This window comes from Acanthaster planci, linkage group LG04 (assembly GCF_054643075.1).
Source record: "Acanthaster planci isolate LZ-2023a linkage group LG04, COTS_SCS, whole genome shotgun sequence".
Lineage (NCBI taxonomy): Eukaryota > Metazoa > Echinodermata > Asteroidea > Valvatida > Acanthasteridae > Acanthaster > Acanthaster planci.
Genome location: NC_141780.1, coordinates 976,975 through 1,004,888, shown reverse-complemented (window position 1 = coordinate 1,004,888; position 27,914 = coordinate 976,975). Strand labels below are relative to the sequence as shown.

Here is a 27,914-nt window from a genome sequence, read left to right as displayed (position 1 = left end):
AGTTTTATTTACTCAATATGTTTAACTTTTCTGTTTTCTTTTATCCATGCATATATGGATTGTATTGTAAATGCTGAATTTGGGCATCGTGAAATCTTTAAGAGTATACCAGCGGCCGAACTTTTAAGGGTCGGTCTTCGGGATAAAAGTAATTGGCAATTGTTTAGTCTTTGAAGAATAAATTCACTGCACACCATCCACTATTCAAGCAGATTTAGTTTTGTACTTGAACTAGCCAGTTCATGACATGTAGTCCTTTGTTCCTTTTTTCATTTTTGTCCCATTTCTGTAGTAGCTCGATGGTAGGGGACACATACAAGGTGTCTGTTGTATCTTCGCTAGTTTTACCCACATCTTTAGCAGAAAGATCTTCGTGATTAAGTTTGTCAGTGTTTGTCTCGTCTGATGTTAGTTCGTATTGCACCAGTACAGGCAAGCTGATGTTAAGCTCATCCGAAGGTTTGACCGCCTTGCTTTGCTTTTCCGTCTCGTCGTACATGAAGACGAACGTTTTATTGCGGGCAATCTTAGGACTGGTAGCAAGCGAAGGCAACGAGTTAGTGTCGGTCCCACCGTCGGCACAACGGCTTATCACAGAGATCGTCCTGGGGGGAGCCATGTTGCTCTCGGTCATTGATTCTGCGGTCGCTGAAGGCGGAGCAACTACCCGTCTCTCCTCCGTCGAAGACGTGGACAGCGAAAAATTCCGAGGTCGGATTCTCTTAAAACGATGATTCTCCGGATTTCCTAGCCCAGTGCTTCGGACACTCGACGTCCGTGTCCGATGGGGAGTCTCCGACCTCGGTGGCGTTGGGATGGAAGTAACCAAGTTACGTCTCCGAGATAAATGCATCTTCCTCAGGAAACAAGGAATCGCTCAACTCTCATCCCTTGTCGCTCCCTGTAACTCCAAATAGGCCTATTCCAGCTACTTCACACGGAATGGTCCAGCGTCGCGTTAAGTACATAGCAAGACCAATCTCTGTGCAGGCCGAGGAAATAACTGGGCACACACAGCTTTCAGAAAATGTCGCTTCCGTCAAAATGGTTGAGGTTTACTCGTTATATTTTGAACCTATCGACACAAAAAAACGAGACGGTAATCTCATGAAGGGTTACTCAATTGCGTCCAAGTAAATTTCAGGTTCTGCGATCGGCTCAAGGGTCTGCACGCAACCTCAATCTCCCTCAAACTGAAAACACCGGCCGGCAGGTTATTACCGACTACGTTAGTCCCCGGTGCGTTTATGCGTGACTCGGCACAAAGTACAGGTCACTTGTCAACTGTGACGACTGCGGGTGGGTGGAGGGGGGTTGTCAAGCCGTGGGGTCATGTCTAGGACACAGACGGAAAGTTCCATAACAGAACAACCAACATATCACGCAGGCTTTGAGCTGCCGCCGCGCCGGCAGCACACACGAACAGATCCACTGCCTCATTATTGACCCAAAGGCTAGTCTATGATGACAACGAGACACGACAGATGGCGTGATGATTGGGCTGGTATTTATGGAGGATTAATGGTCTATAAGGAAAAAGTAGGACTGATTGACCAATGTGTTAAATGGAGACTGGAGGGGCTGAAGAAATTTGCTGAATAATGGACTTAGCTAGTACATGTACTGCTCACAATTTAGGCTACATGTAGATGCATAATGCACTGTGACTGTAGTCCTCATTTTTGAGGCCTTTTTGATTGTTAATTAGAAAGTGGATCCACGGAAAAAATTGGAAAAACAAGAAAGAAAGCAGCAGTGTCTCACATTCATTTCGTGCTTGCCTTTACAGACGAAATGAATCTTTTCAACTTTGGGATATTAATTGCCTTTTTTTCTTTTGCATGCATACATGTATGTACATGCCTCTGGTTAAAATCCATTGCCAAATCAATTACTTCAGAAATGTCTACCCTTTCCTCTCCAAAACCATGCACTCGGTTTCCCCTAACAAAAGCTCCACGCAGACTGTTTTAAATGCAATGCCTCCAGCAATGTTCCCGGATCTGTAATTTTTCCATACATGGAACTCTCATAAAACCGGATCCCATCGACTTTGTCGACATGTCGGCCTTTGTTGATGGGGGAGCAAAAGTTTAGACAGATGTCCTTGCATTGGCCCCATGTCAATGCCTGTCATCGATCGATCAACTTTCTCTAAATCCGTAATTTGACTAAGCCGCTGGCTATCACGTGTTCCGAGCGTGGTTCGTTCTTGATAAAGCCGTAAACACCAGGCTAGACTTGACTTCAAGTCGTTCTAGTAAATGTAAACAGATTTCATTGACCGTCGCAGCACGGGTCTTTATTTTCTTCTACATATGGTCAAAGTGAATGGACTTTCAGAAGCGATTTGATTCTTAAGGTTGCAACAAAGTCGCCTCTCACAATCACGATGTAGTCTTGTCCCATGGTACAAGGACATGCACTGACTTAACGACTTTTAAGACACCATTTGCTTGCAAAATCTGTATGCAGCTCAGAAATGTCAAATGACAGGTCCGTCCTACGACTATCAACTTCGAGTGCCCCCCCACTGTAGCACAGTTCAGATTTCATAATGCCAAAAAGTTCTCACTTTGATGTTTATTGACAACAATATTCCAGACTTGACAAAATAACCAAGTTAATTATTGTTCAAGTTATTTATTGCCCACAAACCACCATCCTCGAGAAAAACAAGTTGTTTATGAAGATTGAATGCCTTTTGTACTGCCATATTTAGCGGTCGAGAAGTACCATCGAGTTCTAGTATGTATACGTATGTATATAAGTATAATTCTAACAAATTGTAAATTCCAGAGAATTCATTCTGCTTTTTAATTGTGTTTTACAAAAGTTGTTTAAAAAAACAAGTTTGAGTTGAGTGCAAAACGTGTGTATCAGATTTGTTCATCGATGCAGAATCGAACATTTCTATAAATATTAATATATATTTAAGAAATGCCTCATGGACAGGGCAAATGTGCTGTGAGTCTTTCATGAGAGATGCACTTTATAATTTCACTTTTCTCTGCCTTCTTCCCGTTTTGGATGGAGGGGGAGAGTTTGGTTACGCAGTTCTCAAAAGAATACATGTACAAAGTTCATGTTTTCCATGATTCATATTTATGTATGCAATGTGGTTATGTCGTTATTGTATGAAGAATACTTTGAATGAGCCTAAAACTAAATCAAGAAGATGTAGCAAGTTCAGTTCTGAGCTCAAGCATTTGGGAGATTTGGGGCATTTTTAAAGCATTTAATGTTTTTTTTTATATAATTAAATCAACTTCAAAATCAAGACTTTGATATAATTTCCAGGGCACAATGAACACTATGTCAGTTTGAAGGTTAATTCACTCTTTTGAAAGTTTCTTTATGGCCTGAATTACATCCAGTTTAATCTACCAATCGTTAGAGTCTCCCAAGAGCTCAGAGAAGGATGATCTTTGGAGTGTATCAGAGAAACTTCCCTCACACCTGTGAAATGTTGGTGATGTGTACAACATGAATCGGCCTCTGAGCTGGAACACTAGCCCGCCATCTAGACAAAGTGTTTGTTAAAGTCGTACATCTCATCATTCCCGCTACCAGAGCTGCCCAAAAAGTCCATAGCCTGAGTGAGTTCGTTGGATAGGTTAGTAGCCAGTTTATCTGTTGAGAATATGAGAGGGAACTGTCAGAGTTATTAATGATGCCTTTAAAAATGTAGTAGAAATACTGGAAAGCTGTAAGAGAGTGTTTATTCATTAGAGAAGTGTAAAAAGTTGCAGAAAAATTGCATCTAAGGAAAATTCATTGCAGCTGCACTTTAACACACAAGAGCACAGGACGAAGGTCTGAAATACAATGCTGGATTTGGGTGGATTTCCAAATATTCCAAGCAAGAACGCATTGGGATTTAGGACTTAAACTCCATTGCTGGGTAAGTCCTTAAAGTCTTAGAATACTAGCATCATTCTTTCAACCTGTCAAATACAGGTTTTCAAAGAGCTTTTTTTTTCAGCCTCAAGAATTAAAAAACGAGAAGCATGATTCTAGTCCTTTACATTCAAGCAACTTATTTAGACAGACAGTAGTCAACTCACCAGATCTTTTCCTCTTCTTCAGTATCTGTTTGAATTCCTTCTTTTTGGATTTATTCTGTTGGTCATTGCCAGGAGCTACTGCCTTCTCAACTTTGCTGGGGATAATGGCAGCCCTGTTTGACCTAGCTGACCTTGTGACCTTTGACATATCACTCTTACTGGATGTCTGACTAGGTGTCTTTGATTCCAATGAGACCGTGACATCATCCAACTATTTCAGAATGTCAAGTGGGTATGGAGTTACATGTTACAAACTGCTATAATTCTGGTTGCATCGAAATCCAACAAGGTTATGGATATTTTTGTATCGCAGTAATTACCATTGTAAAGTTCTTTTCTACATTCACAATGTAAACATTCAAACAAATTTTTAAAATTCTTCTCATCACAAATTTGACATGATATTAAAACACTACCATTTACCCTTTTCAGAGGACACACAATAAACTCAGATAAAAAGTGAAGCTTACTATGTTCCTTGGGTATGTGTAATTTGAAGCTGCAAAGCTCCTCTCTGGAATATGCCAACACAGATAGTCCACATAGCGCCCTCAACGGTTACTGCGCATAACTGATGGCTCATGCTACCATGGTTCATGGCTTATTCTTACCTCAGACTCTTCTTTCTGCTGATCTTCAGCTTCCTCCATGTCTTCCCAATCCTCCCCCTCCTCAAGCTCCTCCCCCTCCTCCTCATCGATGACATCATCTTCATCGTCGATGTCGTCATCTTCATCGTCAATGTCCTCCTCAGCATCAATATCTTCATCATCCTGTTCCTCTTCCATGTGTGTCTCTTTGCTCAAACTTTTCTCAATCTCTTCCTCGGTCGCACCCATTGTCAGTCCAGCAGACTCAACAAGTATTGTCTTGCTCGGTCGGACTGGTGGTAAGACTATCCAGGGTACAGACAACGGCAAAAATAAGTCCCCTAATATAAGATTTGAACTAGTCCCACAAAGTAGGTTGTTGAGTGGCTGAAACATCTACACTAGTAAACAGGAAGTCAGGGGTGCATGTCCTACCTGGGCAAGCTGATAAACGTTTTTGGAGAGCTCTTGGAAAGCAATACACATAATATTTAGTAAATTACACATAAATATTTTTATGATTTCGGCCTTTGTGGAGAAATCTGTTGCTGAGATCGACATTTTCAGATTTCATTGTAAAAGTCCAAGATTCATCTCAGCCCTAAAGTCCATCAACATTTAAAACAGTTAACAGTACATTAAAATGCCTTTCTAAAAATTTCACGATCCACAATCCAGTGAGACTATTTTTTGAGGCAAACCACAGATGCCAGAAAAAAGCCTAAACTCCAAGCCCTTTTCCCCACAACAACATCCCAGCTCATGAAATACATTTCTTGTGAAGTTGGACAATTCTTGTACTTAAAGTTCTAAAGTTCCAAAGAGTAAGGAAATAAAAATTGCACAAATTGAAATTTGGGTCTTGTACAGACAGCTGAAATGGATCAAAATGTTTACCTCCTAACATCTCCTTGTCTTCCTTCTCAAGAGAACCGATGTCAAATGCTTTACCCATCTCAGACAAGATCTTGGCATCAATGTGTGCAGGTAAACTGTGCTGCTCTGGCGGATGTGTGTAGAATGCTATCCGTCCACTAACAACACAAGATATTAGAGAAAATGTAGGCATGGAGAGCTGTCTCCTTATTTGGAACAATCACAACAGTTACTCTTTAGGATTGAAGAAATGCTACTGAAACCATTTGCTAAATGGAAACACAAGAACGTGTTTTCAGGATCCAAAATGTATCAACTACCAACACTGAGCCAGTAAAGAGCAGATTTTCCTTAACCCTAACCTTCCCCAACCACAGAGAATTAAACAGTAGTAAAGTGTTTAATTCTGTGGGGATAGGTCTGGTAGGCCCAGACAGCTGGCTTTTGCATTGGGTTTGGCATACCTCAGAAAAAATCCAACAGCCTCTGTGCACAAAGTCCCATATGGATGTTTAACTTTGTGTGAATGGGGAATGGGTTAGCACTCTAAATGATCAAATGGCCAGACAACTAAAATGCCGATAGAAAAAATGCTTGAGCCCAAACTACGCAAGCTATAGAGGGCTCTTGTTCACAATCTCTCAGAAAAAAAGGCCCACTAATACTTCAAAAATTGAATCAGAGAGGAGCAACATCTCAAAATGGAAACTGGCGAGGGATTTCCTATAGAAATTTGACGTTGGTTTATTCCTTTTCAGATCTGCCCCAGACCTGTTCCAGTCCATGAGCATCCTTCTAGCAGCCTTGTTAACGTCAGGCACTCCGCCTTTCTTCAATCTTCCTTGCCGTTTGGCTAGTAGCGACAAGAATTCGTTGACATCACTGAAGTCTGGAATCGTGTAGTGCAACATGATCTACAGAAGTGGAGGAATTGAAGAAAACTGACAAAGTATTTGTCTAATAAAAGCAGCTCTGGTTGAAATGAATGACTTGATACTTGGTTGGCAGACGACTGACTCTTTGAGTAGTGGTGATTTGCTCTGACAAATTATTTGCAAATTCAAATGTTCTGCTTCTATGCAAACTACTTTCACTTGCCAATAAGTCTGCCTGCTGCTATGTGAACAGTTTTACAAACTCAAGACTGAAGAGCGAGCACATTTGAGCCATGTCTTACAGCACTGCTACTCATATTAAATTGACCGAGTGAATTCCCCGTAAGTTTTTATCACCTGCTGCTTGTTACATCTCTTGAGAATTGCCTCTACCGGTGAAACAGGATCATCAAGTGCTGCAACCTGGAATTCAAAAGCACCAGATTTAACTCAGCAGACACTTAGGATTCTACATTAAAGAGCACCTCTAAGGAAAACATATTTTCCCTGATTTCATCTGTTCAAATAAATACGGAAGCATCCATATCGAACGCAGTGTCATTTTTCTTCAGAGCTCAACTATAACAAGCTTAAAAGGGCTTTTTTCTGTTCATGCCAAGATGCAAATTCTGAATGTAAATTGCACCATTCTGAGGAAACAGTGAAAACGAGGGGAACCCTCGCCCTGTATTCGTAATGGATAAGCCCTTGTGCATGCCAAACAATGGCTACAAGCAATGGCTACATTGGCTACTGTTTCCTAAGGGATGCTCTTTAAATCTCCAGCAATGCCTTGCTTACGGTTGATGTGCACTGAATAACACTCTCAACATCCTGACAATAATTTCTGATAGGAAACTTGTCCAATTTGGGGTTTGTGGCTATGTGCTTAAGTGGTTACCACTAACACACCACAGGAGGGGTTTAAGGTTTCTCAAAAGTGGGATGAATCCTATCTTTCACCTTGATACAGTTGCGCAACACCATGGTAACTTCACTATTTGTTGTTGCCATGACGACACCAGGACTATCTAAAAGCTTGATATTTTTAGCCAGCTGGACCTCTTGCTTTGCTCTGTGAAAAAATTGAATGAAGGACACTGAACTCAAAGACAGGGAAATACAAGTTCTAAAATGAACAGGCCTACTCAAGAATCAGTAAGTCTCATATAGCAGCCATTTTGAGGAACTAATCAAAGAATAATAACCACTAATGAGTCCCTAACTAGACCAAGAGAGGGCGCAATTTAGGCTCCTTTGGTAAGAACTGCACTTTGCTGGTTCACAAATGGCTATGAAATGCACGCATTATGTTTGCATCGCTACCAACAAAATGAGCACTCCGGACCAAGATGGCTCTTTTCAACCCTTGAAGGGGTGGTTCTGCTCAAGGTGGATATCAATTAACATGGTGATATCTACTCCAGGTGTAGATGATATAGAAAACTTCGTGCGGAAAGTCTATACTTTTTCAAATCTACCAAAAAGGCACAATATGCTCTAGATCCTAACGCAATTACCTCACAGTCATTGAAATGTCACATTTCACCATTAGTAAAGAACTCTCAACTGGTAGAAAGAGTTACAGTGGCCAAGTTCATCATATGTCAACCATTGGATGATTTTGGTTGCTACCTGGGATACATTTTATGCATGGGTTACCAGGCAAAATGACCAGTGGTTGTCAAAGGAACACTGATTTATTAAACTTGGCTGACCAAGTGAGAATGGTCCACGCAGACCAACAAGAATTTAGACCTCTCAGTTCTAAGGATTCAAGTTCCCAACCCTTCAAAGCAAAAAATGAAAGTAACAAAAGCGGTAATTATGACAAACTAAATAAGACAACAACACGAATTTGGTACGGGAAGAACATCCAGTCAATTGGTTTTGTTTTTGACAAATTGCAAGTCCTGCCTTTTCTGGATAAAGGAGTAGTCATTGTTTACATGAGGAGGACCCTAGTGTTCTATTTTTTCTGTCCACCCTGTGTTAATGGGACTGGCAATGGACCTAAATCTGGGGCGTAAGTCTTTCGCCTTCCCCTACTTTTTAAAATCAGTGCATGAGTTATTAGTCCCCCCCAGAAACCCCTCCCTAGGTCCTTTCTGGCTACGGGCTGGATCCACGTACTTTGTTACTCCTGGCTGTGATCCCACACTACAAGCCTTGACTCGCTTCAAGCTATTGATGACACTACTCTTGCCGACATTGGGAAAACCTTTGAACGACACACAAGAAAGCAAAAACAATGTTAGTCAGTGTATTACTGATGGCCTGCTGGTGTACCAATGGCATATTAGGGATTGCTTGCTGTAAGAACTGGTTCACGTATTTTGGCAGAGTACACCAGCCACAGGTTCAATTTGTATCTTTTAATGACATTCTGTACTAAGTGTCCGGAAACTGCCATTTTGTCTTTTGGGGATCTTTTTTGTCTTCCGAAAGAGACAAAAAATTGTGATAGTGGGTCCCACAAGTGTGCGGACAACTTGTTGAAAGCAGCCCTCTATATTTTGCCCTTAGATTTGAGTTTGAAAAGTCAATTTTTTCTTTTGCGAAATTTTGTACATTTCGTGCTGTGAGTTGAGCAACAGAGAAGAATGAGCTTTTACACTAGAAGCACGAATCATTGTTAAAGATGCGTTCATGGCAGACAAAAAGAAAGATTCTCTTCCATTTGAGCTTACGTACCAACTATTCCAACAGTGATGGCTGTTTTGATGTCAGCATTCCTACAGTAGTTGTTGAGTAGTTTCATGAGTGTTTCAGCACCAAGGCAACGACTCGACTGCAACAAGTCCTTAGTGGACAGTCTGACTGGAACCTTGCTTTGTGACTGCAAGACAATCATCTCATAATTCAAGTTGGATTTAATACCAATTAGATCAATTGTACTTTCTAATTACAATACTCAGGTATGCAACATGGACTTTGAAGAAAAACATGGAAATTCCAATTTTTAATAGATTTTGTATTTTTTCAATTTTCAATGGGATGAATCTGAAGTGAAAAACCAGGCAATTAGCTCATCCGAGAAGTTGCCCGCCTGAGCACTTAGAATTAAATGCAGAATTCTGACACCATTTGCCAGCTGAAATCCGAGTAGATATCATGAACTCCTTCAAGTAACTGTTGATGTTATCAAGACAGGCTATGAAGCACAGATCAACTATACGCATTGATTGGCTCATGTCAACAGTGGCAGGACCCAAGGACAATGTTCAAGTTGAATCAGCAGTTGAATCAGAATTCAGCAAGTTGAATGTTCTCATCAGAGAATTTTGAGTTGCCATGGCAACAAACTTGACAACAAGCACCTGTCTCAAGTTGTTGGGAAGTGATAGCTACTACAAAACCACGTGCAATGAGCAGAAATGCCTGTCAAAAGAATCTTATCTTGAATGTACAATTCATCCAAACACACAAACGGTCAGCCTGCTTACCAAGTTGTGTCTCTGTAGCTGTGTTGAGGCCTTGAATGCAACAGTCGGGAATTCATTCCTAAGATGCTTCAACCATTTCTCCACATTCTCACTGGGTACCAGATCTACAAGATGAACAGAATTACATCTCTTAAATGTGTTTTTCTAAAATTCTTCCCAACATGCAGGTTGGTCCCAGTCCTACTTTCAGTCACTATCCTTCATTCTACTCCAATACCTTACGTCTCATTGGATTATTTTTTAAATAAACAGGATGAAGAGAATCACATAGATTGTATTTCAAATTACTACGTCACTCATCCTTTTTACATGCCACGAAATCTCCTTTAGTCACGACTTGTGTTTGTACTTCTGTACTTCCTGAACAAACCTACACATCATGACTGAAGAGGTCACTGTGCACTAACCAAAGATCCTACCAAATTCTATATAAAGGGCCTCAGTGCGAAAGCTTCCAAAAGCTCCTAAAAATCTGTTGAATACATGCTGAATTTTGGTCCTTGCAGCTTGTGTGAGCCAGCAGGGGTCAGTTAGAACCTGTTCCAAATCCATCAAACTCATATAAACCCCATATAGCATTTGACAGATTGTGGGAGTGCTTGGCGTCTTGTCTATCAAAGAATCTGTGAGCATTGTCAATGTTTCAAAGAATACCATGTTTTACCAATTTTATTGAGGAGAAGAACCATTTTCTTGTTGACTCCAGCTGACAAGACTGCTTGTTCCAGCTGAGGGCAGCGAGATCCCATGGGATCGCGAGCGTCAAGGACCTGTATGACGACATCTGATGCCTCAAGCACTTTCTTGAATTCCTTGTAATATGTCTTTCGAGATGTCTCAGTGTCTCGCAGACTGTGTGTGGTGGAGGTGTCTTTAGATCCACGCTGGGCTTGCTAGGAATTAAACCAAGAAATACCGAGGTACCGGCACTAAAATGGGCTCTCCATAAACAGGTCCACACTTAAGATTTGGCTTATGACTGCTTTACAACTGACCTGTGATTTGGCTTATGACTGCCTTACCACTAACCTGTGATTTGGCTTTTGACTGCCTTACCACTCACCTGTGATTTGGCTTATGACTGCCTTACCACTCACCTGTGATTTGGCTTATGACTGCCTTACCACTCACCTGTGATTTGGCTTATGACTGACTTATGACCTATTTGTGATCTGAGTTAATGAACTTCTGATGGACTTGAAATGACCTCTCTTACTCCTCTTATCTGTCATGACTTAGATGACTGACAAGTATCTTTCTTAAACTCTGTCTACCTTCTTCTCAAAGTCTTTAGCTCTCCTTTCGGCATTCTTTTGCAGATCACCAAGCTTCCTCTGCTTCATGACTTCTTGGAAACGCCGATCTTTCTGCCTCTTCTTCTCTTCTTCAGCCTAGGAAAAAACCCAAAGTAGTTCAAACCTTTGGTTCTTACTCAAAGCAAATAGGTGTGGTTAACTAAAGAGCCCAACGGAATTCTAAGGTTGGCAAAAAATCAAGTCTGTATTTCAGTGTGAAGTTCAAGGTTCTGTTACTTGAAAACAAATTGGGAAGAATGAAAGGAAGATCTGTGGTGGCACATCATGTCAATCTCTTTTGTGAGAGAGGACCTGACAAGTCCAAAAATTGACGGACTCAACACTTCAGACAATGTGCTCTATCCATCTTCTCCTGACAATGGACAGAACGTAATGTCAGAAACTCTGAAACTCACAAGAGACATGGACACAGTGCTATGTTCACCAAACACACCTTCCAATCAAGTAACTAGTAACAATTACACAAGTATACACAAGGTGTAGCACACAAATTGTAAGACTTCTTTTGTCATGACACATGTTGCTCAGTACATTTTGTTCTTAATTTTCCATCTTTGGCTGAGGTGGCTGCACTTACCTTTGCTTTGCGGTCCTGTGCCTCTTTTAAAATGTTCTCCTTGAATGGAGCCAAGTTGGGAATGCCGATATCCTTCTTAGGCCGTTGTTTGTTTCCTTTTTTCTTTTCTTCTTTTCTCAGCTTCCGTCGGTGCTCTTTGACCTGTGAGTAGATTTGACAATTATTATGTCATCAGTCAAGGCATAGACACACACACACACACACAAAATTATCCAACAAAACTACTGCTTCTGTTAGCAAGTCCACATTGTTGAATAAAAGACTGGTGGCCAATAAAAAAAGATAATTACATAGGGTTTCTTCAACTGAAGGTCAACAAGGGTACCTAAGGGTACCTGTTAAGGAGAAGTCTCCCGCTCATCAACTCACCTTTTTCTGTACTTTGTATCGAACCTTAGCAAGAACACGCTTGCTTTTCATCTTACCTACAAAAAGAATGATTTTGAAAAAAGGTAAAATTAAGGGAATTTACTTTAATTGAAGGAAATGCCATGAATGCCAAGATATTCATGTTTAGATTTCTGAAATTTAACACACCTACATGTCTACGCATCTTACTTGTTTCAATGTTTGTCCACGGTAAAAGACCATGAATACGGGACTGAGGATATTTCAGATTTTAATATTGTCCATTTCCCAATTTGAATAACTATCCATCAATCAAACATTGGTCATTGGTTAATCGGGGAACAGTTCCATATACGGACGCCAGTCATCATTCCCTACAGTGACCTATTAGCCATCAGAAAGCAAAAATACATCCAGAAAAGTTCAATTTAAGAGGGAAAATATGAAGTTGTTTACTTTGAAACACTTGGAATTTTTTCTGCATGCTTTTTGTGAATGGTTCGCTACAGGCCAGTGCGCCGTGAAATCGTCTCCAGAACATTAACATACAGTTTAAATCACTATTTCAAACAAGATGGTGACATTGCACCTGACAACAAGACAGTTTCCGATTTAAAGGGAATATTTCTCTTTTCTTCTCAAATGTGAGTAAACCTTACCATCATTATTGGAATCTCTGATTCTCACTTGATCCTAAGCTAGGTGCATAAGACAGTTGAAAGACCATTTTTGAAGGTGAATTCGGAGGAATTTGATTTTGGGTAGGCTACGAGGTATTTTGAGTGAAATGAATAAATGGAAGCAAAAGCCTGTGAAAGGTACTAGGACCCTACTTTCACCCAATCATAAGCCTTCTCGCCAATACCGCATGGCTGATTTTGCACAACCATGACAGTTCTGGAAAGGCATTGTGGGAAGGCATGGAAGGGAAAAGAGGCAATGTTTGCCCCTTTCACCTTCCCATGATGCCTTTATACTATTGTGCAAAATCATTCTTGCAGTATTAGCGATAAAGCTAATGTCCAAGTGTTAAAAAGGCAATTTGTAGGGCCCAGATCCAAGTTACTCTACCACTCGGAATAACCACTAACCTAACAGTGCTTAACAGCTTAAGTTACAATATACCGGTCGTACTAATTAACGTCAACACGTGTCAACACATGACAGTAGCGTCAACACACCCAAATCACGTTCTAAATTAACAGAAACGCAATTCGATAGCAATATAATGCATAAAATACAATTTAGCTTACAACAGTGGGCGACATTTGGGGGGGAAAAGCCATTTTATTTCACGAAAATAACACCCTCCGCACAGCAACAAAACACTGTAGCCATGTTTCCTCTCGGTCAGACGGACCATACCATTACGCTACAGGGGGTCACCTTTATAGAGTAAACCATGGTACGGTCCAAACGCCGTGAGAAGGCAGGATGGCGGCGAACGGCAGCGCTGCTCAGAGACAATTTTTCGTGTGAAAAAACTCCCTCGAAATGTAGTAAAATGTAAACTCGATTAAATAGAAATTATTCCCAAGCGTATACATTAGAGTTCGATACGTCTGTTTTCAATGCATTTTGTAAATGTAAGTGTTAACGGTGTGTTGACGTTACTTTCAATGTGTTGACGGTGTGTTGACGCTGATTAGTACGACCCCAATACACATGTGCAAGTGGCATGGACATGATCAGATGATGGAGGTAGAATGAGTAAACTTACGCGGTCTCCCCTTTTTAACCATGTTTCTCTTTTGAGCGGTGTGGAGAATCAAACAATGGAGACAAACGACACAGATCGCAGTTCAAGACAGAAACAGTTACTCTGTTGTTAAGTCACTCAGTTGCAGCGATTATAACCACGCAAAGTGACAAATAACGGGGAAGTCTATTGCCCGTCGAGCTCATACGCGTAGCTAGTTCACCCACACGTGCAATGTGTTCACGTACCCAAAAGAAACTGGGGTTTTCAATTACACATACAAAATACAAACACATTCCGGGAAAAAGGTTAACATCCGGTCCCTAGACTCAAGGAAGCAATAAATTAAAGTAATCTGCATTCCCAATGAGAGGGTATCAGACTATTACAATTCTTGATCGTTCGTTCTGCCCCGTTCATGCTGTTCTTTGTCTAGTGCTCAGGTGTTGCTCTCCAAAAACGTCTCGATAGTAAAATACCGAGGGAAACTCCAGATTGAAAACACGTTAAGGCCACTTCAAATTCTGCAGCTGAGGTGAAGTAGTTTCTAGATCTAACGTTAGCTCCTGACTACATGAGTTAAATACCGTTTGCAGAGAGTGCTACTCGAGTAGTACTACTGCCTGAGCCTACGCATAAGGCGGGGGGGGGGTTCGTCGTCCGCTGTGCTCCCAAGAACGTGGGATTGTTACGCCCCAACCCCAAACGTCTGTAGTCCCAACTGTGACCATAGTTGACCAATTTCTATAGAAAATTTCTCAACCTTATGCGAGTTTATGCCTCATACACTTGACACATACCTTTTCGACGTTCACAATGCGTTATGGGTTTGGATGACAAACATGCAATACATTTTATGCACAACCCTATGGGAGAAGTGTACCTGCAAAACGTCAATCTGTTTTCATTTTATTTCATATTCCAATTCAAGCTATCCCTTTCTGACAAAGTGTTGCATTATTGATTTAGGATGAAGATATATATGCACAAATATTGAAGTTTAAAGCTCAAGTGGCAGTAAAGGAAAATTCAGAGAATCCCTTCCAACAACACCAATTTTTGTCATGGACCATGGCATGCTTTGACTAAGATCGTGAATAGTAATGTTCTAGTATTGTCTAATCAAAATCATGACTTGTACCTCATTCATCTCGCTTTGACCAGTCAGGTCAGTTCATTTTCAAGTTGTAGAGTGACTGGTGCCCTTAAAAAAAAGACAATTAAGGATGATTTCTTCTTCTTAAAAACATTTTAAAACTTCTTTGTTATTTTGAAAACTTTTCTTGTATAATACGCATGCATCTGTGAGTTGATGAGCAGATACATACATAAAAAAAAGTCGACATGCATGACAGGAGGGCTTCATACTCACTCTTCGCAGTTATTGGTATCTTCGTCTCACAACACATTCTGACATTTGTCATATTTGATAACTGTGGGGTTCGACGTCCGTTGAGTGTGGGAGCTCAGTGGACGACAAACTCCACAGTTCAAAGGGTAATGTTTGTTCTCTTGATCACGGACACTATTGGTATAGAATCACCATACCACAAACATGACAAAGCGACGGAGATCGGCAGCATCAAGTGATGCCAAAGAGTGTGAGGAGGAATCAACATCATCATCAACTCTTCATTTTCCTGTCAAAAGAAGGAAGAAGTCAGTGCAATCTCAAGACCCAGTGAGTACAGCCTTTTTCTCTTATTTTCAAGACGCCTGACCCTAAAGTCACATGACATTTTTACTCTGAACTGTTCCCAACTCTCCAAATCCATCACTAGTCTGTAGTGGGCCCCAATGACACTTTAAGAAATGGTCACCCCATGATATCCAGTCCTCCTTACATGCTAATATTTTAATCTACTACAGGCGGAAATCATCCAAGAATTGTATGACACTATCAGGAACTATAAAACTGAAGATGGCCGGTTGCTGTGTGAAGCTCTGATTAGAGTGCCGAAACGAAGGTAGAATGGAACTTCCATTTACAAAACTTCAGCTATAGTCCTCAGGATTTTGCAGGCCTGTGCCAAATATCCGAATATTTGGTCGATTATTGAGAATTCAAATATTATTTTCCAAATTTGAATATTTAAATGCAAATTCGTGAAAAAGAAGGGAGAATTTTCTTTTGTTTTAAATGAGACAAACTGCACTATGGAGGCTTGTTTGGAGCACCTTCAAAAGAAAACTGACAGATATCTTACCACGATTGAAAAAGTAAATTATTCACTGAAATTTTAAAAGGAATAGAAATTTTCCACAGGGCAAGAAGTATTGTTTGTCTCTTAATCTTGTTGAATCGTGGCTAGTGATACTCCTAGACCTGAGAAGCTGTTATACTGATTATAATGTAGATTGTGTTCGTTATTGCAACTGATTTGGTATCAACAATCTGCTCGTCAGTAAGACCGAATATTCGGGTATTTGGTCGAATTGAAGGTCGTCAAAATATTCGAATAGTGAATAATTTGAATTGACTCAGCCCAAGGATTTTGTTAAACATTTTTTTTTACACTGCACAATCCACCTCAAGTGGGACCCAGAGAGGGTATAGTTTTGCTAGAAGTGGAGGCTCCTTTGGTGGGAACTGCACTTCGCTGGTTCACAAACAACTATTAGATACAAGTGTTACAATTTTGTATGGCTACCAACAAAATAAACACTCCCCGTCGGCATGGCTCTTTTCAACCAATGAAGGAGTGCTTCTGCTCATGGTGGATAAAGTTGAATCCTTGCATAAATGTGCAGCTACATGTAGTTAACACTTTGGCTAATGTTTAAATTTCACCAGCTAACACCTTCTATACAAGCACTGTGGATAAACTTTATAGCATAAAGAATGCTTCCCGATATGATGCCATTACTATATAGACCATGGTAGCTATTTGTTTTCCAGAGGAGCACCAGAGTACTATGATGTGGTGAGCAGTCCCATTGACCTGCTGAAAATTCAACAGCGGATGAAGATGGAGGAGTATGATACAGTGGAACAGATGGAGACAGATGTCGAACTGATGATCAACAATGCATTGGCATATTATAAGGTAAACCATACTGCCAGTCACGGTGTACCTACATAATATCGGATTTCTGTTTCATTTGTCAGTTTTGAGGCAGACAGGTTACACTGAAAGTGTTCTGATTTAAGGTAACACAGCCTGTGACAGAATTATATTTGTTGGCATTTGTTAAAAATCATATCAAATTTTGTTTTCAAAATAAAGTTGGGTCAGGTAAGTTCCCATTAAATAATAAGTACTTTAATGAAAGTTGGGCTAATTTGAACTTCAGGGGTCATGCAGAGGTCTGATCGTTAATTTATAGAAAAGTTCCCAAGAGTACAAAGATGCGAGTGATATCTGGCGTCTCTTCGCTGGAACCAAACACCGTCTCCTAGATGATGACCCAACCACAGATGACACCAAGTACTTGAAGGAGATTGGGGAGTTTAGATTGGATAAGGAGGAAGAAGAGGTATAATAGGATAGAATGAGCCCAATTTGAAACATCAGAAGATGCCTTCAGTCCATGCAACAGGAGGTTGGGCATTGCCCAATTCTCAGCTATATCTCGGCCTTTGGTTTTAGACTTCAGTGTCATGAATTTAGGTTCCTGAGTTGAGAACCTCAAGCTCAGCTCTGCTCCATTGCCTACTCCGTCAACATCCACTTGTCTGAGATCAAGCTTTGAGGAATATTCATTAGGGCTCATGCAGTAAATTTTGAAACTTGTAAAGGTCAAAATGAAAGCGAAAACTGAGATGAAGCAGAGATTGGGGAAAAGTCTCACCTCTCACTTCCAACTACGTTCACTGTTTGCCGTGGTTGGTTAGTGGTGGATTGCATACCCTACAGGTTAAATGATACCTGAGGTAAAGTTAGGCGTTCCATTGACCCTAGCGGTACAGAATCAGTAGAAGGCATCATAGTATATGGAAACCGTGTTGCTGTATCTCAGTATTAGATTTTAAACCTGTGGAAGTCTCCCTGAGACTTGTCCATTTCTGCCGCTGATAGTGTTTTGAAATAGGGGTTTCTTTTTGTCCTGTTTCATAAATCTTCAAATATTTATATAAATGAGTTACAAGGTCAAGGTAGAGTATTTTGCCATTGATTCTAATCATCTGGGTTTATACGTGAACTTCAGAACAGTATCATATGATAGGTTTTCAATAAGAACAATGCAATATTCATGTCAAAGAGGAATCATATGGGTCATATTCCCCAAAGCGTTGTTACAATACACAGATTTGTTGCAAAACTGGGCCATTACAAATTCTTCAGAAGTACATTAAGACTATGCTGAAGGAATTCCGTAACCAATTATTAACTCCTTCGTGTAAGTTATTGTTTGGGCAAACCCTTTGCTCATTAACTCTCCAAAGTCCATGCCTGCCAGTGAGCTGTCTGTGTAACTAACTCTTTCCTAGCAGTCATATGAAGTGTTTGCGGATAGGGACCCGACTGATGTGACTGCAGTGGCTAGCTGCAGACAGCAGGTTGGATCAGGTCCGAGCACTGACCTGATTGGACCAGCCAGGCACCTGCGTGCTCACTGTTCAATCACTAGCGTACCTAGTGAGCTGCCATGTAAACATGAGGTAGTGTACGAGTCTTGTGGCATGATGTCCAACGTGATATTTGTTAATCCATTGTAGTATTACTTTCCTCTTTGTTAGATCTTTGTCGAGATCCTGGTCACTTTATTTTTGTAGAATAGTGAGTAGTTATGTCTCCGGTGAACACAGAGTTTCCTCTTTTTTTGGAAGCAACTTGATCATTTGCAATTAACTGAAAACTTACATGTACTGTACCTTGCAAATTAGCAAGGGAATTTTTTCTTTAAATGAAATCTTGGAATAATTTTAAAGCATAGAGCGTACTGATTTGAACAAATTCAACAGCAGCAGTGTAGCTGACGGGTTAGTGTTTCACTGAGCTCTGCGGATTTGTTAAATCCAAGCTTGCTGATGGATTATCAGTAGGTGTTAGGTCATCAGTAGTTGTGTAGGATACATGCATGCAAACTGTGGTAGACTGGTAAATTGAACAGTTTTCTTGAGTCATTGACGTCACGTGTAAGCAATCATGTGTCTTTAGATTACGTTATGTCATCAGCATGAATGAATGTTCTGTATAATGCCATCCTACTCATGCAAATATTAGCATCATTTCTGTTCCATTCTTTTTCTTCTCAAATCCTCTCGTCCCTGCCCATCTATTTTGGTTAATTTTTCTCCACTTTCTCTCTTGTTTACCCATTTCATGGTGGTTCTGAGTTTCTTTTACAAATACTGAACATTTTCATCACCACGTGCCAAATTCTGATTCATTAGTTTTAACTTAACCCTCTGGTCACAAGAAAGCTTGACAGAATTTCCTATTTTCCCTTTTTCCACATTTTTCCTTCATCTGATCAAGTTGTTCGTGTGTGTACTCACTCAAATATGGTGTACGTTTTACTGCCAGACCATAATTTTCCTATCCAGCAGGTGTTTATTTCTTCCCATGAACAGGATGGGGGAGTTGACTCCAATACATTCCATTACTAACACCCCTCACAAAAAAAAGAAAAAGCCTGTTTGGGGTTTTATAAAGGTAAACCTTATAAAGATGTTTGCAAATTTCAAACATTTCAGTGTTGAAAGAAGGTTCTTTAAAGTAACCTCTCGGTGGTTCCAACTGCCCCAAGGTTTGGTCAGTCCAAGCGACATTCGTCATCGAAAGAGAATGACATGAATTTCTTAGTGCCTTTTTTTACACTGTATACCTGTGTTGTCGTATGTCTCAGCAACCTTCTCAGGAAGAGGTCAAAGGTCAGGAAGAAGAAGAAGAAGAGGTCCAGGAGCTAAAGGAGTGTGAGTTTGCCATGGAGAATCCTTGCGATCCCCTAGAGCAACTCTTCACAGCCGTCATGGCCCAACGAGAGGAAGACACCGACAGGAACATCAGTCTGATCTTCCGTAAGCTGCCGCCAAGGTCCCAGTTCCCTGACTACTACGATATCATCAAGAACCCCATTGACATGAAAGTGATCGCCAAGAACATACGGGTACTGTGGTGCAGTTGATAATCGTTGAATGTTTTAAGATGAGTTTAATATGGATGAGTGTGTGGTCTTGTAGGCTCACAGGTTCTATCATTTCAACATTTGTCATCAGGAGTTGCTTCCTGTATGTCTTTGTTGTGTAGATCTTCATTGTCTGCTGTATCAGAAAGAGTAATACCAGTGTAGCCGGGTACCAGTGAAGTCAGAGTTTTTGTCTTCTGGTGCACTGTGTACAGAGGGCATTTGCAAAGTACAAAGTATGTAATTTGTTGTTCTCTTTTTCTTCCTGGACATTTTGACTCTAGTCTGGTCGCTACGCCTCCCTGAGTGACCTGGAGAAGGACCTGTTACTAATGGTCAAGAATGCCAAGACATTCAACGAGCCAGGATCCCAGGTCTACAAGGATGCCATGGTGCTGAAGAAACTGATCACCAGCACCAAACAGGAGCTGGATAGAGCTATCAGGATGGGCGAGATGGCCAGGTCAGTTGATTGAAAATGCCTCATTGTCCGCCACTGCAGGCTCTTTGAGTTTCTTATTTCAAAGGCAATCAACCCCATCTTTGTTAAATGCAACAGAATGCCACAGTGGTAAAAAGTCGTTGTTTAGCTGGGAACGCACGTGGAAGAGAACATTGTGTAACTTTGTGTGACTTCACAGGGTGTTTGTAGAGTGTTTACTGTATAGTGCCACAGTTAAGAGTTTCTCATTTCAGCCGTGTCACGTTCTGCTGAATTAGTAGGGTCCTTAGAGAGAAACTTGTGAGGGTTAGGGTTCATGCAAATTTCACAATTTTAATATTCAACGACTGATGTAGGGGTTAATAGTATGGTTTTGAAAGTTTACTATGGAGTAGCTTGATGGGCTACTGGAGAATGAAACTTGTTGTTGACAAAGAAAATTTCAGAATTTAAAAATAAGCCTGTGACCTGTCTGAGATCACGAATTATAAATCTTGGTTTGGTTTATTCCTGATGCAGTAAGAGAGCACCACCTGTCAGGGGTGAGCAGAAAGAATCCGCCATCCAGGTGGCAGCCAACCTGCCCTCAGATGAAGACGAAGACGACAATGAATCACTGAGTGCCATGCAGTACGAGGAGAACGATGAGGAATCCGGGGCTGAAAACTTCCTAGCCAACTCCAGCGACGCCAAGCATGTGCTGTTCAACACAGTGCTCAACGCCAAGAACTCCCTGGGGCAGCTCCTGTCAGAACCCTTCATGAGACTCCCCATCAAACGTTTGTATCCAGACTACTATGAAGAGATCCAACATCCCATGGCGCTGTGTAAGATCAGGAGTAAACTCAAGGTAACTCCGTTTCTTTTTATCCTAAGGGGGTCAGGTTGTTAACTCTTTCACACTGTGAGGAATCTTTCACATCTCTGGAATGAATTAAAACAAAACATGGGTGTTATATTCATTTACAGACATCGTTTGGTTCACATTTATCTCTTACATTTAACACCGCATGATTTTCATTATCAGTGATTCCGATTTTCTTGTTGTGAATCTGCAGATGGATAGATATGAATCCCTAGCTGAACTAGCCCAAGACTTGGATCTCATCTTCAACAATGCTAAGCATTACAATCTCCCAGCATCAAGACTTTACAAAGATGCCGAGAAATTGCAGAAGATGATGAATACTAAATACAAGGAGTTGGAGAAAATGGAATCCAAGGTGACTTGTTTCTCTAGAATATGATTGGCTGAAAAAAGTAGCCATTCACAGGTTTTTTTAAAAAACTAATAGCATATAAGAACACCAAAACGTGTTACGTCCATACTTTTCTTGTCTTATGCCAAACACAGAGTGTCCAGTGTAATTTTGGTGAAACCAGAAATCATCACGCAGTAAATCAATTCATCAAGCTGTGAACCAGTCAGCTACACTGTATGTTGTAAGCTATTTAGCTGGTAACCATGTGACCTGATCTGATTGCAAGTCCAGGCAATACTAAAGTCAGACAGACGGTGGTAGTGAAATGAAGAGCCACATAAGAGGTCACATGATCACATTTCCTCACACCCTGCAGGGAAGCACTTTGGGTATAATTGATCCACCTTGGGTGCTGCTAGGAGTAATACTCCACCTGCATCTCCAGTTACTCCTTCTGATGCTGGACCTCTTTGTTTTGGTTTTGGCAGAGAGATACCGAGAGTGATGATGAGGAGAGTGATCGAGGCAGCAGCAAACGCCGTAGGAGCAGCATCAAGAAGTGTACAGACGTTGACTCCGATTTGAAGGCGCGCATGCAAATAGTGTATGACACACTAGTGGAGTACCAGGTCAGTTAACTCAAGCACTGGCAAGGTTGTCAGAAATTTGATTTCAAATCGTCAAATTTTGATATACATCTCTTAGAGTGCAGTAGTTTTCTTGATGATTTGATTGGGTGTTTGTCTTCCACAGCTGTTATATTTTGTAAGCCCACCATACTCGGTACTTTCAAAGAGTATTTGAGAGGAACCTTCATAATCTGGTTTTGGGAAATCGTTGAAATATTTGTGTGTATCTTTTTTCAAATACTAGTAAGTATCATAAATTTATCACTTTACAAGCCAGGCTAAACAATCCTGACTAGCTGACTTGTATTTCTGGATTTTGATCAATCTCAACTTCCTATATCCTTTGAAATTCACCAGGAGGTTTTGTAGGATTCAGGCATTTAGGAAGGTAGATTCCAGCCACCTGTTACTTGACATTGTGTTTGATACGATGCTCTTGAAAGTAATAAAAAATAAAGAGCTTGCTGATTTTCTGAATGGTGACAGATTTTAGCAGAAATTTTGAGGAAATGTCTTTACTTTGTCCTTCTTTTGGTAGAAAAGTTTGAAGGTATCCCTTAAAAAAATCTTGTTGACACTCATTTATTTCATTGTTGCTCTGTTAGGATAAGGATGGACGGTACCCCATCACACTGTTCATGGAAAAGCCATCCAAAAAGCTGTATCCAGATTATTACCAGGTGATCAGTGAGCCCATCGACATGAAGACCATTGAGATCAACATCAAGACGGATAAGGTGAGGATGTGGGTGGGGGGGACTTAGACAAGAAGGGGTGGGACAGGAAACAAACAGGTGGGAGAATAGCAAACTGGTCGAGGGATACGTTTTAAGGGAGTAAAAAAAAGGTAAAAAGAGTAAATCTGAACAAAGTAGAAAGTTTGTTGTGTGGATGTGACATTGTGGAAACTATTTTCAGTATATGAAAAAGTGGTACAGCCATTGATTTTGTATCCCGTGTGCAATATTTTGCCCTCAGTACGTGCAAGAGGAAATGATGGTGAGTGATTTTGACCTGCTCTTCAACAATGCCAGACAGTACAATGAAGAGGGATCAATGGTCTATGAGGATGCCAACTTTCTGGAGAGGCTCCTCAAAGACAAGTGTCGCGAGCTAGGCTTCGCAGTGACAGGTATCAAACTTTAGCCTGAAAATAAAGTCTTTTGATATTACTCCACAAGAATTGTTCAGAGATAAAGCTAGATCCAGCCCTGTATTAATGTACATGTGGTTGTTCAGTGGAAAAAATCAATTTTGGATTTGGAAATAGAATTTCTCTGGAAGTTAAAAATCCTTGTTTTCACGCCGAAGAAGCTTGTTTGTGATTCAGTTACTTTCAGATGTTGCCTCTTGTATTGATTGGATGCAGTGTTCCTTGCATCAAAACCCAAGTTTATAACCAAAGGTCTCACCATTCTGGTTGTCCAATCAGTGCCAGCAATGGTCTCTTGTGTTTCAGAGGTCAGCAAGGGTGCCAGCAAGACCAAGACCACGCCCGTGGACCCACCAAAGCGACTCCCGTCTAAGAGGCCTCGGTCAATGGCCGGCATGACTCCATTAGAGCAGAAACTCAATGACCTGTACGGAACCATCTATGACTACACAGACTCCAATGGCAGGGAGCTAGCTGCCCCATTCATCAGACTACCAACCAAAAATGTAAGGCATTATAAATCATGGAGGGTTTTCATGAGGAACCATGTTAGGGGGCATGGCAGTGCTGTGTGTCACATGACTGAGCCTTATAAACACTTCAACAATCTAAATTCTGTTGACTGTAAGTCAGATTCCAATGTGACCCAAGTGGAGTGTTTCTGTTATAACTGCTCTTTCCTAATAATGGAACCAAGAGTTGGTTGCTAATATCCTAGGTTGATTAATTTACTTACAATCAGGGCAGTGTTTTGGCCCAAACTTTATTACGTTTTCTCTTTTTCCTTGCTGACTTTCAACGAAATCCAACAGCAGCAAAGTATGCAGTCTCCTGAATCGTTTGGATTACAACAGCCATAACAAAAGCTGTTGTTCTTCTCTCGAATCACCAAAGGCCATTAGACGTTGCCCACTGTTGTCGTTACGTGAATATTGAATTTGAAAGAAAAGACTTGAACTGCTGAAGCCATTGGAGTAATTGTGGCAAAGTTCCTTCCCTTTGGACTCTGAGACTAATATTCACTGATTAATTTTCAACCACCAAAAAGATCCTGTCATGTTATATATGTCTGATGTTATAGCCATAAGTCCACATTGCTCAAATTCCAAACCAAATAGTGAAAACTGTAAAAACTGTTAGCATTTGCAAAAAGGAAAATACCCTGTGAATAAAAATGCTCTTTTTAACATCAACCCTAATTGGAACTATTTTTTGCTGCGTAGGAATACCCCGAGTACTACCAAGTGATCAAGAAGCCGATTGACATGCAGAAGATTCAGCAGCGTCTGAGTGCCAAGCAGTATGAACAGTTGGACGACATGGTCACCGACTTCTTGCTCATGTTTGACAATGCTTGCAAGTTCAACGAACCTGATTCCCTTATTTACAAGGTACGAAGCCATGGACTCCTCCCATGAAGTGTCAATCAAGCTGTTGGGCAAATCAGATGAGCCATTGAATGATGTGTTATGTGCAAGCTGAGTTACAGGTGCTTATCATGCAGAATGTGCATGACCAACTTTCAGCGGAATGTACACAAATTGTGCTGCATTTTTGACTAATGCGAACCCATCTGAGTGTTGATGGAGACAGAAATATTATACACACATGAGTATGTCCGTTGGTAGCTAATTTACTTGTTTTTTTTTCAACGTGAGGCATACTGCAGCTTGTTTTTTTATGCCAATGTTAAAAATTCCCTAGATTTTGTTTTCTTCATTTTTTAAATGTGGGCATTTTTGGATAATCCTGAACCAGTAATTATTCGCTTGGAGTTTTCAGTTTCCACATTTTTTCTAAGTCACACAAATACTTCCCAGTTTCCTTCCCAGGATTTGCCAATTGGTACAGAAGTCAGTAATGGTGCATGGTTTGTCTGTTTGTCTGCCTGTCTGACAGGATGCCCTGACTCTTCAGCGTGTCCTCCTCCAAACCAAGTCAGAGCTGATGGGCGACGAGACCTCGGGGATGCCAGACATCCAGAGCACAGTGCGGGAGATCCTGACCAATCTCTTTGTCTCATTGGCCAATCACCAAGACGAGGAAGGCAGGTGCTTCAGCGATTCGCTGTCGGAGGTGCCCCCAGTGAAGGAGGAGCTAGCAGTCACAGGGGAGGGAGAGACACAGCCTCAACCGTCCCAACAGTAAGCAAGCCATGTCGTTAACTTTAAACCCAAGTACTGTTCTAGTCCTTTTTTTAATCCAATTAAGATATCAAAATATGAGGTAGTACACTGCATTCTTGGTGTGATTCAGTAGACCTGAGGGTAATATCAGTCATGTGGTTTATGTTTTCAGGAAACCTAAGGACTTAGACACCCTAAGGAGGTACCTTGACAAAGGCTGCTACCGCCGTCTGGATTGCTTTCAAGATCATATCTTTGGAGTCCTTGAAAGAGCTCGTAACTTGAGCCGGACAGACTCACAGGTTGGTGTCTGATTTACATTTGGAGTTTTCTAACTGGAATTTTGGTCACTGAAGTTTGTGCTGATTCTGTAAAGTAGTTAAAAGTTTCACCATGATAGAGTTGAGTTTGTACTTTGAATTGTACCAAATGTGGAGCCTGTATGTCATTGTACATAGGAACAATCTCTCTTTCCAAAAAATCATGCCATTGAAAAGTTTTTAGCAGCGAAATATTGATATCAGTAGTATATTCAGGTAAAAAGGTTTTGATTTGGATTGTGATAGAGAGTCTTACTTGGTTTTCAAGGACATCACAATTTCAAGAAATTGTATTTTGAGTGAAAAATTCCAGTAATTACACGTCACCATTTTTAGTCCAGTGTTTACGGAAGAAATATCCATTTTCAATCTCATATTCATGAACAAATGTAAATGGACAATTGATAGCCTGATAGATGTTCTTACCTTGGACTCTGGCAGGTGTACGAAGATGCCATAGAGATGCAAAGATTCTTCATCAACATCCGGGATGAGATATGCAAGAACGGAGAGATTCTACTGTCTCCTGCCTTGAGCTACACTCACCGACACATGCAAAATGACATCGAGAAACAGAAAAAGGACAAACTTCCTAAAGAGGTTAGTTTTAGCTTCGTGGTCAGTTAACCTAGAACTACAGAACGAAAAGGTTGAAACTACCGCTGTCTCCATTTCTGGACACCAAGTGGATGCTACCTGCAGTGATACTTGGAAGTTTATATTTTCAGAGCATCTATGCCAGGGATTGATCACAGTCTGTACACGCCAAGTTGTCGTGTTTAAATTGACAAATGCAAGCAGGTGGTGTAAAGGCACTTTTGGCACGCAGGTCAGGGGTCAAATGACAACCCTTCTATAATATCAGGTACCTAATGCTCTGTGATGTAATCTGTGTGCTATCAGAGACAGCATTTTGCCAGCTGTCACTCAGGAAAACATGGGGCAGTGAGTTTGGGCAGTAGTTGATATGTCTCAGCCAAAAACTAAATATTTTTCAACCTTACTTCTGTCAATAGAGTTACGGACAGAGCCCAATCAGTGGATGATGCAATAACATTATGACTGTGTAGGAATGATGATTTCAAACTGATTGTGGTTAATTTTGATTTGCTTTCGATTTGACAGATGAAAGAAGATGCAGAGAAGAAGGAAGAAGAAGCCAAACAGCTTCAGCAGGATGTGACAGGAGGAGATGGGAAAGATGCCCAGGAGATGAATGAGACAGAGGTAGAGCTAACACTGTCAATCTTGCACTGGTACCCTGTTAGGATGGTTCACTAGAGATACTGTGAAACCGTGTGGTGAGAATTGTCTGATTGCACAGTCTTGAACCTTAAAACCGTCTCTAATTTGAATTAGATTAATGCCTTTGCCCTGTAGAAGGGTTTCTTATTCTCCGATTATTCTGTCTCTCAGATTAAAGGTCTTGGTTTTAGAAGCAAGATTAACATTTTGGGATGCTGAAGGTCATGTTGAATTTAACTAAATTTTCAATTTGTGTCTTTGCAGGCAAGTAATGGCCTTATTGTTAATGGACAGACTTACCGAGTTGGAGACTTTGTCTATGTGGAGCCAAGGTCAGTATCTTTGTTTTTCAAGTGGAGTAGTCTTTTATCTGTTGACAAGTATTTTTCCTCCCTTTGCCCTGTAGTTCTACAAACCAGTATTATTAACATGTCATTGATTTTGGCTCCGTGTTTTTGTACTTCGCAACTTTTGAAAATGCACCCTTATCCCGATTTCCTTCCACCAGATTTGTGTCAAGGCAAAATTAATTATATTCACAATCAGTTGAGTCATAGAATACAAAGTAACACTATTCGTAAGTCTAACTGGTTTCTTTTTTTTGGATACCAGCGAGAAGAATCTGAAGCTACACATTGTTTGCATCGAGAAGCTTTGGAGCGATCCAGATGGAGAATGCTGGCTCCATGGCAACTGGTATCTAAGACCCAATGAGACGTTCCATTTGGCCACTCGCAAGTTCCTTGAAAAAGTATGCACAAACACAACAATTTAATCCAATATCAACTTAACCTGAATTGTACGATTAAGGAGTTTAGATCAATACAGGAAAAGTGATTAACCAAGAAACTCTGACCCATTTCAAAACTTTGGAAAAAATGAATATATCATATTGTAAACAGTGACCTTATATTGTCACAAAACATTTGTT

The 27,914-nt window shown here is 40.7% G+C and overlaps 2 protein-coding genes across 11 annotated transcripts in view; one reads left to right on the top strand and one right to left on the bottom strand.

Moving 5' to 3' along the window:
* Positions 1-1,067: 1,067 nt before the first annotated feature.
* Positions 1,068-14,050, bottom strand: LOC110982096 (guanine nucleotide-binding protein-like 3 homolog). The gene is made up of 15 exons (XM_022240261.2): positions 13,816-14,050; positions 12,117-12,172; positions 11,748-11,888; positions 11,129-11,245; positions 10,519-10,747; positions 9,855-9,958; positions 9,103-9,247; positions 8,542-8,629; positions 7,372-7,483; positions 6,766-6,831; positions 6,305-6,447; positions 5,555-5,691; positions 4,679-4,962; positions 4,068-4,278; positions 1,068-3,633 (listed from the first exon to the last, which is right to left on the bottom strand). Exons 1-15 carry the CDS (start codon positions 13,835-13,837, stop codon positions 3,524-3,526), a joined length of 1,965 nt encoding a protein of 654 aa, XP_022095953.2. The 5' UTR covers positions 13,838-14,050; the 3' UTR covers positions 1,068-3,523.
* Positions 14,051-14,188: 138 nt separating this feature from the next.
* The window catches only part of pbrm1 (polybromo 1), a 33,371-nt gene continuing 19,645 nt past the window's right edge, over positions 14,189-27,914 (top strand). For 5 of the 10 annotated variants that reach the window (XM_022240255.2, XM_022240259.2, XM_022240256.2 and 2 more), the window contains exons 1-21: positions 14,189-14,329; positions 15,332-15,475; positions 15,664-15,761; positions 16,694-16,841; positions 17,122-17,271; positions 18,227-18,397; positions 19,588-19,848; positions 20,151-20,329; positions 20,828-21,158; positions 21,367-21,531; positions 21,999-22,139; positions 22,745-22,876; positions 23,118-23,271; positions 23,572-23,798; positions 24,516-24,683; positions 25,192-25,436; positions 25,591-25,720; positions 26,180-26,338; positions 26,864-26,965; positions 27,248-27,315; positions 27,596-27,734. In XM_022240255.2, coding sequence (XP_022095947.2) covers positions 15,350-15,475; positions 15,664-15,761; positions 16,694-16,841; positions 17,122-17,271; positions 18,227-18,397; positions 19,588-19,848; positions 20,151-20,329; positions 20,828-21,158; positions 21,367-21,531; positions 21,999-22,139; positions 22,745-22,876; positions 23,118-23,271; positions 23,572-23,798; positions 24,516-24,683; positions 25,192-25,436; positions 25,591-25,720; positions 26,180-26,338; positions 26,864-26,965; positions 27,248-27,315; positions 27,596-27,734 — 3,294 coding nt within the window. In that variant the 5' untranslated portion in view covers positions 14,189-14,329; positions 15,332-15,349. The other 5 variants (XM_022240252.2, XM_022240253.2, XM_022240257.2 and 2 more) reach the window with 5 other exon arrangements.